Raw genomic sequence first — 15703 nt, 5'->3', positions numbered from 1 at the left:
GCTGACAAAATTTCTCAATGTACATACAATGTAATTTTTTTTTTTGAAGTAGGCATTCAAATAGAATTTTGCCACGTTAAGTTTTCTAATGTTACCTTCTAATTGCATTTGCAATTCCCTTCAAAGAAAAAGGATTATTACCTTGTTGAAGGAAAAGTTTGAAGATATTAATACTTAACATTTATGAGGATAACTTTTAATTAATGAACAATGCAGTTTATTCTCTGCTGAACTTTTCTGTGGGAAACAGGTTTGGCTAGATAGGAAAGACAACACTATTAATTGAAATTCAGATTTAATAAAGTAATAGGGTATCTTAAGGAAATGATTTAAAACTGCATATCTGTTTTTTTTTTTTTTTGGTTATTTTGAGTTATCTAACTTACTTCAATAGAAGATTTTTAAATCCCCAAATGGGGTGAAATACTTAGAAAGGCATTCTTAACAGTATTAACTGTTCTAATCTTATTAGAGTATCAATAAACAGTACAAAGTTTAAAAGAACAGCATAAAAATGAAGGACTCACTGAGAAATCATCTCCATTTCCTACTTTAATGGAGAGTAAAGTATTGCACTTTATTATTCAACACAAAATAATGTATAGCCAACAGTAACATACAGGTACACAATTTAATATTTATTATATGCATTTTATATACATTGTTTTTCAACAGCTGTACGTTCGCTATGTGGTACAATCTTAAAAATTTGCTGATTCATAGTTTGTAAAACAAAAACCTTACAAAACTCATCAAAACTCACAAACTGATCAGAAAAGTTTTTTGGAAGACTAGAAAAAATACTTTATTGTCTTAATCATGCATTACACAAACAAAATCTTTAGTTACACCATAAAATTAAGCACATCTGAAAAAATAAAACAGGGATAACTAGTCCAAACACAGCAGATTTCTGTATCCTGATTCAACTATTTTTGTATCCTATTTGTAATGCAAATAAAATTTTACTCCGAATATTTTAAAACAAGATAGTTTTCTCTGGAATCATGGTAAACCAAGATATGTATCTGGGGGGAGTCACCTTGGTTTGTAACTTAAACTATAAAATACTCCATTTTTAGTCTATTTTAGACTATTCAAAGAGTTCTAAAATAGATATACAGGTTCCTTTAGCACATTAATAAAAGGATATAAAGACCAACAAAAAGTGAAATAAATAATAGGCTATTAGCAAGATGGATAATCCTTGATAAATAAACTTGTAAATACAGTAAGATGTACAAAATATCACATAGTGATAGGATGCCAAGATTAGTTTTTTTTTTTTTCTTTTTTAAGAGTTCATCTGGAGTACTAAACCCCACCGTTTCATTTTAATACACTTAATAGTCCTTGGTTTAAGAAGACAGTTATGTGATGTTGAAGGTGATTTAGCATCTTTATGGAAAGACTTAGCTGAGCTGTATTACGCAAAAGAAGGAAAGAGTGTGCTTACACGGCAGCGGGTCAGTGAGATCTCTGTGTTTCAGGGTTGTATAATGCAGAAAAACTTCAATACAATCTTGAGCACTGTTGTGACAGGCTAAATATATAAAAAGACTTATAAAAACTAGAATTTTATCCAAACATTTTGTGCAACTAATGCTAAAATATTTTAAGTTAAATTTTCTTTTTTATTTTTTTTTAAAGCAAAATAAGTTTAAAAGGGAATCTGTGGCATTCAACTGATAAACAGAAGATCACTAAGAGATGAAAAAAAGCTACTCTTGGAGCTCACTTCCCCCCAACAAGAGCACCACATTCCTAACCCTAAGGCAGCACACAGAGTCCAAAATAAAAGTCTTTTTGTAAGATCAGACTCCACACTGGCTTAAAGATACCTAAAAGACAGACATACGCTCAGTTCATATCCAGTACAGGCCACAAACAATGGAGTCCTTTTTTGTCCCACGAAATACAGTAATTACAATTAAATTAATGAGCCTGATGTTAAGATGTGATTTCCACCAATTTATGCCTGCCCCAAATAGCCTTCATCAGGCAGATCACATGTAGTGTCATATCAGTAACATTTTTGATGGCAGTGATGCAGACCCTCTGTGTCCAAGCGAATCTGTTGTTATGATGAGAGTTTTTGTTGATTCACACAAATACTTTGGCAAGGGCATCAGCCCCCGCACTAGCAATATATGCTTTTGATGGATGGAAAGCAACATCATAAATTGATTCATCTAATTTTTTCCTATGTGCTGTTATTTCTTGCACACATGTCTTGCTGTCCAAATTCCACAATCTAATAGAACAGTCATGGCCTGTAAAAGAATAAATGAAAAATGTTACTGAGTAACAGTTCTATTATAAAATTTGTGGGCAGTACAGGTAGTTCAGACTTACTTCCAGACATCACGTAGATTCCATTAGGATCTACTGCTAGACTTGTAACAGCATCCAAATGAGCTACCATAGAATGGATCATTTTACCTAAATAAAACATAACAGAGAAGATTAAGTTTTTAAATAGTTACTAACTTGAGCGATCAGAAACCAAAATACAATATCGACATAAAATAATATCACCACAGCAATATTTTTTTATTGTAATAAAATACACATAACACAAAATTTACCATTTTAAACATTCAAGAGGGTACAATTCAGTGGCTTTTAGAACATTCATAATGATGTGCAACCATCACCATTATCTAGTTCAGAACATTTTCATCTCTGCAAAAGGAAACCCTGTACCCACTAAGCAAGTCACTCCCCATTCCTCCCCTCCAAGTCCCTGGTAACCACTAATCTGCCTTCTCTATCGACTGGCCTATTCTAAATGCTTCATACATATGAAATCATACAATAACACGTGGCTTTTTGTGTCTGCCTTCTGTCACTTAGTATAATGTTTTCAAGGTTCATCCACTATAATAATATTCTAAAGACAATTTTAATTCTAATGCAGAAGTTTCCCAGTAACTCCTAAAGACATCTGTGTGACTTCAATCTGACAGTATATGATAGTGGAAAACATAATGACTATAGGGTTGCATCAAAAGCTTAAGATCATGTAAAGGGGAATTAAAATGAAAATAGAATCCTTCTCATTCAGACATGTAAAGATTATTTTATATACAGGGTTAATGATAAATAAATCACCAGAGAATATATTTCTCTCTAAAGATTCTAGTAGCATCATTTATCTTCTGAAATGTCAATCATTTTATAGATTAGAAACAAGAAAGGGGAGAAGGGTGGGAGTACATCACAGAAATTACTCTGGATTTCCCCAGATAGTAACAAAAGCACTATTCTGGAAAACATAATTTAGTGAATATCTTAATTAAGATTTGGCAAGCAAATGGATTCAATAGTTGAGTTGAAATTAAAAAACAAGTTGTGAATACAAAGTTGCGTTGCACAAATACAAGGGCATCAGCCTCTGCATTGGCAATACATGTTCTTCATGGTTGGAAAGCAAAATCATAAATTGATTCATCCAAGAAAGGAATAAAACAGCAAGTACCGCTAACTTAAAAAACTTCCTCCCCTTTCATTCAGCAATGAATCTTTATTACTCAAATGCCTGGGCTGCTCCTAATGAGAGATGGAGGTCTTTCTCCAGAATTCTATTTACAGTCATTTGCCATGCTCCTTGTTCCCTGATGACATTCCACACTGAGACTTGAAATAGACCTACTTTTGTTATTTGCCATGGGGCTATAGCCCTTGACCTGAATACAAAACCACAACATAATCAAATGTGCAAAAATTTACTCTGAAAAACATAAGTCTGCCATTTTCTGGCAATACTAAACAATTATCAATTAAGGACAAAATTAGTCTCTTGTCATTTCAACCACATTTGTCTGTTTTTCATCAATACTAAGATTAACAGAGTAATTTTAAGGATTTTTCTCTACTATCCTGAGAAACAGAAAAATCATTCAACATACTATTAGTCCAACATAATTCATCTATCAGTTCTAGAATCCATTCCTCTCAATATTCCTATTAAAAAAAAAATCCAGAGTATGAAATGGCTGGCCTCTAGCACAATAACCTCAAAACATTAGGGGGTTAACTACTAAGCATCATTAGCTTCCCTTAAAATGTCAGCTCTGTGATGGTGACTCTTAATTCACAGATCTAGTTCTGACTTCTCTCCTGAGAATGATCCTACATCTCCTATATTTAACATGTCTTAAACCAAAGAATTCTTTCAACCAAATAGCAGATCTACCCATTTCTTTAAGGCTGCTATAATTTTCCAAGTTTAACTTCAGCTTTCCTGCCTGTGCACTAAACTAACCCTCACTATGATATGTAAAGTCAGTTTAGAATCAACCTTCCTCTACATAGTCACGAAGTCACTTCAGAATGTGAGTGACCTTCAGATTGGACCATTTACAGAGGTGCAATGCTGAACCAAGCTGGATGCTGGGTTTCTACTAGTGACCACAGAAGTCACAAAGCTTCTGACCCCTCCCAACAACTAGGACCCCTCCTTCAGGAGCATATACATGCAGCTTCTCACATATAACCAAATTTACCTTTGCCCCATGGCTCTGCTACCACCCTTCTTCCCCCACCAAGATTAATTCTTTCTTCCTATAACTGAGGAAACAGAGGACACATGCAGTCACCAGTTCTCTCTTCCCTGGCACCTTAAGCTCTTTGACTTGGATCATCTATGAAATGGAGAAGAAACAGACTAAAAAAAAAAGTGGACTCTGGAAGCAAACTGCATGGGTTTGAATCTCAAACCTGTAATTTTCTCTGTTTTGTAACACTGAACGAATAACTTCTTTTAAGTCCTTTATTTCAACTATAAAATGAAGATAATAGTGCTATATCTACCTTACAGAGCTATTAGAAGAGCAAACATGTTAGTATATGTAAATCAAATAGAACAGTGTTTCACTCACAGAAAGCAATATACCACTTGTCTATAAGATTCAAGAGGACAAGATATTTTATCTTTGTTCACCAAGCATGGAGAAGTATGCTGAGGATATGGCAGATACTCATAAGCTTTGCTGAATGAATGAGTCCATAACCAATTCAGACCCTCTTCCTCCAACTCCTCCACATCCCTCACTTGTACTACACCTTCTCCCAGATTCACCCACTTAGCTAAGTCTCTTGAGCACAGCACATATGCAATTCATATTTGTCCCTCTACCAAAATTTTAAAAATCATGAGCCCTGAAGATCTCTCTGGAACAATTAGTACAAATTGAAAGTTTTAAATTCTCTAAAGTCAAGGGTCTACCATATAGTGTGGCTTGAATACTCTTTCTAAACCAATATTGCAAACCCCTGCTCAAATATTCAAGTGGTTTTCATAGTGCATAGTGTAAACAAAGATCCATTATTCTTAGCCTGGCTCTGAAAAGTTCACCTCAATAGTTTCTGCTGTCCTTCTCCAAACTTACCTCTCTGGCTTTGCCTATAAGAAACTTCTGTTCCAGCCCAAGTTCCCACTGCTGTGCCTCTAATCAAAATATGCCCTTATCTGGAATTTCCTATTTTCTTCACTTAAGAACAAACAAACAAACAAACAAACACCTTACCATTCTTTCAAGGAAACACTCAAACCTTCACTCTATGAAGACTCCTTTATCCTACTGCATTATGCATGAGTGTGTGCATGTATGAGCGTGTGCACACCCACACACACTATTTTCCCCAGGCAATAAGCCCTCAGAAAGCAGAAACGACATCTTATACATGATAGTAGCCAGTGCAGTGCAAAATACTAAATATACTTTTATTGTTAAGATCTAAATACTTATTGAGTCCATTCATACTATCAATTTCTATGTTTCAGATAAAAAAAAAAATTCAAGGGCTTCCCTGGTGGTGCAGTGGTTAAGAACCCGCCTGCCAATGCAGGGGACACGGGTTCGAGCCATGGTCCGGGAAGATCCCACATGCCACGGAGCAACTAAGCCCGTGCACCACAACTACTAAGCCTGCACTCTAGAGTCCATGAGCCACAACTGCTGCGCCTGCATGCCACAACTACTGAAGCCCATGCGCCCTAGAGCCCGTGCTCTGCACAACAGAAGCCACCGCGATGAGAAGCCCACGCACCACAACGAAGAGTAGCCCCCGCTCGCTGCAACTAGAAAAAGCCCGTGCAGCAACAAAGACCCAACACAGCCAAAAATAAATAAATAAATTTATTAAAAAAAAAAAATTCAAGAAATTCACTATTAATTTGGTAGAATAATACCCTATTATTAACAACTTAGCTAACCATCAACACCAGTTATTGGGATATTCTAGTTTATCACATTTAAATAAATTAACACTTTCCAAAGAAGACTTTTTTAAAAAACAATACATCTCAACGCAATTTACAGTTTAATTTAACTCAAGTGTTGTATGTGTGTGTATCTGTGTGTATGAGAGAGAGAAAATGAGAGAGAGAAATTTTCCATTGTTTAGAGCCTGTTGCTTCAATTATCTTCACATTACAAATAAGGTTAACACCAAGAATTAATTGGTAGAATTCGTAAACAATTTAAAAGGCTACAGGCTCCTTATTTCTGATTTCTGCCAGTAAAACAGCTCTAGAGACTCACTTTTTGCTTTTAATGTAACTACTAAAATTCCTGAACCTCCCCTTACAAATGTAAATCTTCAATAATTAATGAAAGGAATCTTTTTAGAAATACAGTAAAGGAAATTATCTCTTTGCTCTTGCAGCAGTGGAAGATGTTTAGGCTTCATAAAAATGTTTAAAGAATTGATTTGATAAGGTGTTAACTGAGAACATTCACATGCATATGAATCTTCTTTCCTGTGCAATATATAGACCTGTGAATATCCATTCTCTTCTCAACTTGTTCTACTGAGTTAAAAGGAACCTCTGTTCATGAAAAGTGTTATTTGAACAAAGATATTTATGTAAGACTCTAAAGACCAAAAATTATCACCATGTCCTCCTATACAACCTTCAAAGAGAAACCTGTAGTTCTAATTTGTTGTCTTGCTTGATAATTTGTTGCCCTGAAAAAATGTTGCAATTAACATTTAAGTTTCTTATTTGGAAGTCCTTCAATACCCCTCTAATCATTTTAGCTCCTCAAAGAAGCCTCTCTTAGCTATCAGACTTTTCCTGAAAGAGAGCAAACAGTACTTTATGTAGTATTCTAGGTAATGACAGATGATACAGAGGTCCTTAAACAAACAATTCTATGGCCAAATTAAAATTTGATTTGACTTCTATATAATTGGTATGTTTTCCTTACAACAAGAAATAGAGGAAAGATGACAACAAACAATTGTCATTGTATCATCATTTCATCCACTGAGAAATAATTTTAAGGACATATTTGAAATGCCAAATACTAGAAAGAGATATTTTCTGCTATACTAATTCACAACAGAATATAAAGAAAAAAATTTCAAATGAAAGGGTTTATAACTGTCATGAAATGAAGAAATCATAAGAGGTAAGCAAGGTATTATATATACTTAAGGATAAAAATTAACATATTATAAGTGTGCTACATTAAGTAAAGCAAAAATTTGAGTTAAATCAGTTTAACTTGGCAATTTTGAAGCCAAGAAGTCAATATCTTATATAGAAAATAAGATAACCTACTTACCCGTTTTATTGTCAAAAAATTTGATGTGTCTATCTTCATGAGCAGTTATTGTAACAGGAAGTGTGGGATGACTTACTACTCTGTTAATGTGATTACTGGATTGTAAACCTGAAAAATAAAGGAGAATAATACACCAAAATTCAAACCGTCAATGTAATGTGAAATCTAAAAAAAGTACAAACAAGACAAAATAAAATAAAAACAGGTTCACAGACACAGAAAAGAAATAGGTGGTTACCAGAGGGGAGGGGAGGGAGTGGCAGGGGAAGAGGTGAAGGGGATTATGAGGTACAAACCTCCAGTTATAAAATAATAAGCCATGGTGATATAATATACAGCATAAGGAATATGGTCAGTAATATTTCAATACATTTGTACGAGGACAGATGGTTATTAGATTTATTGTGGTGATCATTTCATAATGTATGCAAATGTCAAATAATACGTAGCACACCTGACTTAATATTGACCGTCAACCATATTTCAATTAAAAAAAAAACAAATACTTCAATCAGAAGTTAAATGATGGCCTTTTTAGTCTTACCAAAAAATAACAATCACTAACAACTAAAGCTTTTATACATAAAACAAAAAATCTAAGAAATAAAACTAGAGCTCTAGAGAGATACAATTTCTTACAATATGTGTAAGCTAGCATGCCCTATAATATAAATGGATAGTACTAGGCTCAAGTTTAGAAAAAAGTTAGAAGTATTTTAATGCAGACTGTCAATATAGGTGGTTTAGAATTTTTAAAAGACTCACAAACCATTGCTTTTAATAAATAGCCCATAAAAGAATTAGAGGCAATTAATAAAGAAAAAATTCATAAGTGATAATTAGATGTTTGCAAGAACCACCCACATGCCACCCACAATGACAAAAAAACAGAGAACTGGAATTAATGTTCTTAGGAATGAGACCTTTTCTTTACTATCAAGTTCTTAATTTTTGATTAGATTAGTGATGAGGGAGAAAAGAGAGAGATCAAAACAAATGGGAAGGGACTTCCCTGATGGTCCAGTGGTTAAGAATCCGCCTCCCAATGCAGGGGACATGGGTTCGATCCCTGGTCAGGGAACTAAGATCCCACATGCCGCGAGGCAACTAAGCCCGCGCGCTGCAAGGAAGAGCCTGTGTGCTGCAACGAAAGATCCCACGTGCTGCAACTAAGACCCGAGGCAGCCAAATAGATAAATTATTAAAAAAAAAAAAAGGGAAAATATTGTCAACATTTATTAGACTAAGTAAATCAATCATTCTACATGTATACAAGAACTCTTAACTGAAATTAAACACACTGAAAAAACTAATCTATGTAAGAGGAAGAAAGGGACTTGGGTTGAAAAGACACTTTGGGTATAATGTGGTTTGAGATTTGACCATGGAACCATTTAAATGTTTTCTATAATTATAAAATGACTTTTAAAAGAGTAGTCATGAAAAATCAAACAAATGAAACTTAACCATAAAATTAAACAAATGAACTTAACCATATATCCAATCGGCAGTATAAGCACAAAGAAATTAACTACTTCGAGTGACTTTTAAAAGCACAGTAATTAGACTGTCCAACACTAGTAGAATATACCCTATTATCAGTAATGATACTGTTGGTGGTGGTGTTGCTATTATTATTCTGAGATGACTGTATCTGTACTGTGAGATAAATCAAACAAGAAATTATGATGATTTTGCTGAGAACCAAGAGTTTCAACATTGTTAAAATGAGATAAAGATATAAAATCAATGAGATAAAGATATGAAATCAATGATATAAATCTGAATTAGAATTGGAAGTATTTGTATAAATTTATCAGTCTTTTTCTGTATTAAAAGTGTACTTCTAGCTCTGTCCACTGAAAAAGTCTAAACCAATGACCAACTCAAGAGACACGAAAGCCATGGGGACTGACTCAATAGCACAGCACCTATCTTGTAGTCTTTAAATGCCATTTTCACTAAAAGAAACCATGGCTCCTTAGAGAAATGGCTGATTTCAGATCTGGGGTGCAAAGTGAACAAGATGAACCTAGAACACCTTGTCATCTCAGAAAGTAAGAAAACCATCAACAACTAACAGGGTCATGTCAAAAGGAGGACTCAGGAGCCAAGATGAATAAGCTCCCACTGGCCAAAGATGAAATAATCTGAGTAGCAAATAAAGATAATACCTGCAACAGACTGAAATACATAAAATGCATTTATATCCAAGAAAGATTATAATGATAATAAAAACAAACAATACCCAAAAGCCTCACTGGTCACCTTTGGAGGATGCTAGGGAACTACCTCATCATTTTAAAGCAATCATTTATCTTGCTTTTCCTTTATAACTACTAACTCCAGGTAACCAAATTACCGATGAGAGGTGTTACTTTTTACAGAAGCATTCTAGCTAATAATGGAGACGAAATGATAGAATTAGAAAATAATTTTTCAACAGTTAATGAATTAATGGACCCAAGCAATGACTGGAAACATAAGAAAAAGAAAAACCAGACAATATTTACTTCTGAAAAAAATTCACAGATTACTATGAAATAATCTTGCCAAAAACACTTAAAAACTTTAAAATGAAGACAAATAAAAACATCAAACCTGAATTTGAATAAGCCTCTAGATCCACAAACAATTTACAGGAAATAAAATGAATAGAGGAGCACATTAAATGATACCACAAGGACGTAACTGGCAAAATCCAAACTATGGGAAACTCTATAGGACAAACGACCCAATTTCTTCAATTAAAAAATGCAAGGGAAATAAAAGAGATGGAGGGGGAACCTACAGATGAAAAGAGACCTGAGAGACTTACCAACCAATCACAATGCACGGGCCTTATTTGGATCCCTATTTGAATAAACTGTCAAATACATACCGCATCCTATACTTACAACCTTGGCCATTTACACGTAATTATTGGAGCTGGATGATGAGTTCATTTGGTTCATTATATTTTCTCTACTTTCACATGTATTTTCATTAAAAACTTTTAATTATTTCACTTGCTTTCTTTTACCTTTACATTGCTCTACTCACTTCTCTGTCCCCACATACTCACTCAAGCTTTTAAGCATACTTTGAGGAAACAGCAGAAATAATAAGTACACAGTGAAAGTAATTATTTTTCCATCCTAAATACAGTCAAAATATAAAAATTAAAAGGTTACCTCTATTGTGAAATAATCCTTTTTAAGGTTCCAACCTTACCAGAAGACTTACCAGAATCTATCTGTGATGAAAGCATCACTAATGACTGTGATGTTTCTAAATCATAAATTACTGTACTACCAGTGTTGAAAGAGGTCACCATATGAGCTGGATCACAGCCTATAAAGTCAGCCGATGTAGGTATTCCATGCTCTGAAAGGAGCACAAAGAGACACAGTGTAAACACAATAATTTAGAAATCTCTGATTTTCTAGTAAGAAAAAGGAATTTGAATATTCTTGAAATAATGTTAATAATGAAAAAGAAAGCAATTGCGTTAGGATGGTAAGATATAGTAAGTAACTTTTCCTCAATTATTAGGAGTTTTTGTAACATTATAAGAAAAATATAGCTAGAAGGCTCTTAAAGTAAGAGTAGATATATACAAAAGTTATTGTTCTCCTATGCATTTTCTTCTAAGAGAGAAAAAAAACCCTAGGTTAGTTTACTGGCCCACTTGCAATTTTATTTCTTACTGTAAAATGATAAAATAGCATTCTCACATCATTGTCTTGGGAGACTGTTCACCTGTCTGAGACTGGTAAGCCTTATCAAATAGCTAATACAAGTCAAATTTTTGGATCTGTGAAAATGAAGGTTTGGACTCTGGAATCCACTGATGCAGTACTATCCTAAAGTGGCCCAAGCAGCAATTTTGCTCTTTAACATATTAAATTCAACTGTCCAGATCAATGCACAACTATGTGAAATCCGGAGTAAGCAATTAATTACCTAGATGAAGCAAGAAACAAATTATTTAAATGAATTTTCACCTCAAAGGCTTATTTTAGGCAATTCAAAAATTAGTAGAATCACTAAGGTATCTAGAGACCCAACAAAATTAAGCATAAATGTTCATCTAAAATGTTTTAAAACAAAAAATTATTTTTAGTAAAAATAAAAGGTATGATTTTAAAATAATTACTTGAAAAATAATACCAACACAAATAATATAAACAGATGCACATAAATAAATATAGTCACAAGGTATATTAAAGCCTTCTTTGACAGGAAAAGACTTGAAATCATGTGTGTAACTCAGTTTGCACTTCCCAGTTAAGGGTGCTATTTCAATGACTATGGCTAGACTTCTCAATCAGTGTGCTCATATGTGGTTTATAGGTATGCTTGAGACTGTGATCCCTTCAATCTTTGTAAGCAGCCACTTGGATGGAGCTGGTGGAGGGCCTCCTGCTGTTTCTATAAGTAGCCTCGTTTGTCTACTCTACTGTTACATACAAATAATTCTATTCTTCACATAGGACATGTCCAGAAAAAGGTCAAAAAAAGCATGGAGCTACAGGATATACTTGCAAAGCACCTTTCTTACTTATAAAAAAAATGACTAGGAAGAAAAAGATTATCACAGCTTCATAAAATTCTTTCAATTATCTCTTTAAGCAGTCAGGAAATAATAAATCAACTACTTTGTCTTTTTTATCTTCCAAATTTTTAAAAAATTAGCTTTTTTCAAAGAGGCAAAATTTACTCACCCTTGTCTCCATTGTAAGTGCAAATACATGGCAATTTTTCTTGTGGATTCCATAATCTAACAGTGCCATCTGCTGAACATGACAGTAATTGATTTTTTATGCCACTATAAGCAAGACCCCAGACAGCATCTGTATGAGCAATTAAAGTGCCAGCTAGAACATTTGGCTCTGTAACAAAAGAAACAAACAAAAGTTAGCTGAAAGAAGTTTTAAAAAAATGCTTTTGTATATAAAGATAACTTATTAAGTATAAAGACTACACATACAGTCATAATAAGATAAACCAAAGTGCACATAGCCATCTCTATGTTGTGGAGTTATGGGTTATTTTTATTCCCCTTTCCAATACTTTCCTATATTTTTGCAATTTTCTAAAAGGAACACACACTTAAAATAACTAAAAAACAAAAACAGCTTTATGGAGATGTAATTCCCATGCCATAAACCCCATCAATTTAAAGTGTCAATTAAACGGTTTTTAGTATATTCAACAAGTTGTGCAATCATCACCACATCAACTTTAACACACCTTCATTGCTTGTTAGCTATTTCCCCCCAATCTTCCTCTCTGCCTTTCTGCAGCCCTAGGCAACCATTATTCTACTTTGTTTCTATAAATTTGCCTATTCTGGACATTTTACACAAATAGCTTTTTGTGACTTCTTTCACTTAGCGTAATGTTTTCAAGGTTCATCCACATTGTAGCATGTATCAGTGCTTCATTTCCTTTTATTGCCAAATAATACTCCAGTGTATGGATATACTACATTTTATTTATCCATTCATTTGATGGACAATAGGGGCTAATAACATTGAACATCATTTGTCCTACAGTCCTGTTTCTCTACTAAATTCCCACTTTCCACAGATATTTCTCATCATCTCTGTAATACTCACAGTTCGTAACCTCTCTTACTCATGAATGATTCTCTCTCCTACTTCACTGGGGAAATAGAGCGTTGAAATAGAAACTTTTCCCCTACCTTTCTGTCACCCAACCTATAAATCTACTAGTATCTAAAACCATCTTCTCCGTGTTTCCAGATACAACTAAGGAATTATCCTCCCTCCCTCAAAAGGCTAATTCCACCAGGTATTCTGGATTCCATTCAACACACTAACTTGCTTTCATGTTTAGTTTTTCTACTACACAGATTATCCTCCTCCCTGGGATCATTACCACAGCAAACGAATATGCTCCAAAATCTCTCAACCTAATAAACAAATCTTACACCACCCTCCCACCAAATAATAGAAAACCATGTTGAGTAAATGTGCCTTCTTACCTCCCATTTACTCTCTAAATCACTCCAATACCATCACCACACCAAAACAACCCTTGTTAAAATCACCAATGACGAAGTCTATTCTATCAAATTTAATAACATTTCCCTTCCTTCCTTCCTCCTTTCCCTCCTTCCCTTCTTCTCAACACAGTGTTTTTCATCCATAGAGTGTACCTTGAAAGGTCATCCAGAGGTCCCTTTACCTTCTGGTCTTAACCCCAACATCCAACCTCTGTCTGGCCAAAACCTGGATGATCTACTTGTTACTTATAAAAAAGAGCCTTCCTATCCTTATATTATTAGACCTCTAAGCAACATTTGAAAGTGCATACCATTTCTTCTCAAAATGGTATGCCTGCATGATTCCACATTTTCCTGGACATCCTCCTACCTCACAGGCCATGCCTTCTTAGTTTTTTTGGTTGGCTCTCTTGCTCTAGCCACCCCACCCACCATGTCAGAGTTCCTCAGGATTTTGCCTTCTCTTCCTACCCTATACAACACATTCTCCCTATGTAATACCACCCATTCTCACATCTTGACACTGATGGTACCTACTTGATATTGCCATCTCTTAACATGCATAAAAACCCAAACTCAGCAACCTTTATCTTCTCACACCTGTTCTGTTCCCATTCAATATGCTACCATCGTATACTCAGTTGCTCATGTTAAAAATGCAGGTGTGGTAATGAAAAAGTTCTGAATTAGATAGTGGTAATGATTGCACAACCCTGTGAATATGGTAAAAACTACTGAACTGTATACTTCAAAAGGGTGAATCTTATCATATGTGAATTATACCTCAATAAAGCTGTTAAAAAATAAACAAGAGTCACTCATCCATCACTATATCCACTCAACCCAATTTATCAATAGATTCTGTCTGTTCTACCCTATCTCCCCAGTATGTCTTAAATCTATTTCTCTCCAACTGCTCTACTATCCACTCTAATCTTGGCAACATCATCTCTCACCTAGTCTACCAGATCACTATGTTACAACTTTACAACTTCACACTGGTATTCCTCCTTTCTCCACTCTTCCCACCCCCAATCTATTCTCCTTGCAACAGCCAGAGTTATCTTTTTAAACCTTACATTTCCAAGTTGCTTCCTGGCTTAAAACTCTTTACTAAAAGTTAACTTTTGTTCTTTAGATTTTGGCTTGAATGTGATTATTTTAGACTATATCTAAAGAAGACTTTTGGCTGTTACTCTCTCTCACAGTACTGTATCTTCATACCATTTACCACAATTTGTAACTATCCATCCCCTTGTTTGTGTTTAAAGTCTGTTTTTTCTATTAGACTAATTCTTATTTCTTGATGTATGCTTGACATCTGGCAAATTCAGGCACCAAGTGTGTGTTAAATAAAAAGACCAAAGAGCTCTTAAATTCTTTTTTAAAAAATATTTACTTATTTATTTGGCTGTGCTGGTTGCGGCACATGGGATCTTCGTTGCAGTGAGTGGGATCTTTAGTTGTGGCATGTGAACTCTTAGTTGTGGCATGTGGGCTCTTAGTTGTGGCATGTGGGATCTAGTTCCCTGACCAGGGATCAAACCCGGGCCCCCAGCATTGGGAGTACAGAGTCTTAGACACTGGACCACCAGGGACGTCCCTTAAATTCTTTTTAAATGAACCAACCATTAAGTAGACAACTATTTAACCATTCTCATACTTATAAACATTCATTTTAATTTAATTTTTTATAATTACAAACAATGCCCTTGTAAATATATTTGAATACATGTGCAGGTATTTGTTAGCCAGATTCTAAAAGTGGCATTTGGGAATGAAAGTTTTTTTTTTAAATTAAGGAATTTTTTGTCCCTCAAGTTGACTGATTTATACCCTTATGTCCCTAATTTGTTTCTATCGTCTCCCACTAAATGTTTTTTGAACTACATAAAGTATTTAAGTTTTAAAAATTATTCCCTATATTAAAATTTATTCTTTCTGTAACTAGTACTGAAATTAATGTTTTAATTAATACAGTTTTTAATTTTTGAACACCATAGAGGAAGTACCAACTTGCAGGCTAAAATATTCATGACATGATATTTCTTAATTTTTCTCTTTAATAAAGCACATTACTAGTAAATGGAAGGACTAAATGAAGAGACTAATA

General features: G+C 34.3%; 1 protein-coding gene across 5 annotated transcripts in view; it reads right to left on the bottom strand.

Moving 5' to 3' along the window:
- Positions 1–438: 438 nt before the first annotated feature.
- STRN3 (striatin 3) overlaps positions 439–15703 on the bottom strand; it is a 121915-nt gene continuing 106650 nt past the window's right edge. For all 5 annotated transcript variants that reach the window (XM_068546566.1, XM_068546556.1, XM_068546575.1 and 2 more), the window contains 5 exons: positions 12284–12451; positions 10803–10943; positions 7578–7685; positions 2356–2442; positions 439–2273 (listed from right to left, as the gene is read on the bottom strand). In XM_068546566.1, the coding sequence (XP_068402667.1) occupies positions 2104–2273; positions 2356–2442; positions 7578–7685; positions 10803–10943; positions 12284–12451 (674 nt within the window). In that variant the 3' untranslated portion in view covers positions 439–2103. The remainder of the gene's footprint in view (positions 2274–2355; positions 2443–7577; positions 7686–10802; positions 10944–12283; positions 12452–15703) is intronic.

Source organism: Eschrichtius robustus, chromosome 1 (assembly GCF_028021215.1).
Source record: "Eschrichtius robustus isolate mEscRob2 chromosome 1, mEscRob2.pri, whole genome shotgun sequence".
Lineage (NCBI taxonomy): Eukaryota > Metazoa > Chordata > Mammalia > Artiodactyla > Eschrichtiidae > Eschrichtius > Eschrichtius robustus.
The sequence above is the reverse complement of the archived record's forward strand: the minus strand, read 5'-3'. Positions and strand labels throughout refer to the sequence as shown.